This window comes from Fukomys damarensis, unplaced genomic scaffold (assembly GCF_012274545.1).
Source record: "Fukomys damarensis isolate Sample0158 unplaced genomic scaffold, DMR_v1.0_HiC HiC_scaffold_3, whole genome shotgun sequence".
NCBI lineage: Eukaryota > Metazoa > Chordata > Mammalia > Rodentia > Bathyergidae > Fukomys > Fukomys damarensis.
Window position 1 is genome coordinate 6,928,206 of NW_022900915.1, and position 349 is coordinate 6,928,554.

A 349-nucleotide genomic window follows, 5' to 3' on the forward strand; every position below is an offset into this window, starting at 1 on the left:
CGCTTCATCCCCGGCCGCGTGGAGTTCTTTTCCAGTCAGCAGACCCCCAACGCCGGGCCGGGCCAGCCCCCGCCTCCCGTGCCCGTCGTCGCGCTGCCGGGGGTGGATGACTCCTACCCTCCGCAGAAAAAATCCTTCATGATGATCAAGTATATGCACGACCATTACCTGGACAAGTACGAGTGGTTCATGCGCGCCGACGACGATGTCTACATCAAAGGTGACCTCCCAGCGCCTCCTACCCACCCCGATTCCTTTCCCTGCCACCGACCGACCCAGCCCCTGCCCAGCCTCTTCGGACACGTGCTCCGCGTGCCCGCAGCCCGGACCGACCCCACCCCTCGCACCC

At 65.3% G+C, this 349-nt stretch overlaps 1 protein-coding gene across 1 annotated transcript in view; it reads left to right on the forward strand.

Moving 5' to 3' along the window:
• The window catches only part of Chsy3 (chondroitin sulfate synthase 3), a gene marked incomplete at its 5' end in the record, with an annotated part of 226,213 nt that continues 225,864 nt past the window's right edge, over positions 1-349 (forward strand). The window contains one exon of the mRNA XM_010627279.2: positions 1-220. Within this exon, the coding sequence (XP_010625581.1) occupies positions 1-220 (220 nt within the window). The remainder of the gene's footprint in view (positions 221-349) is intronic.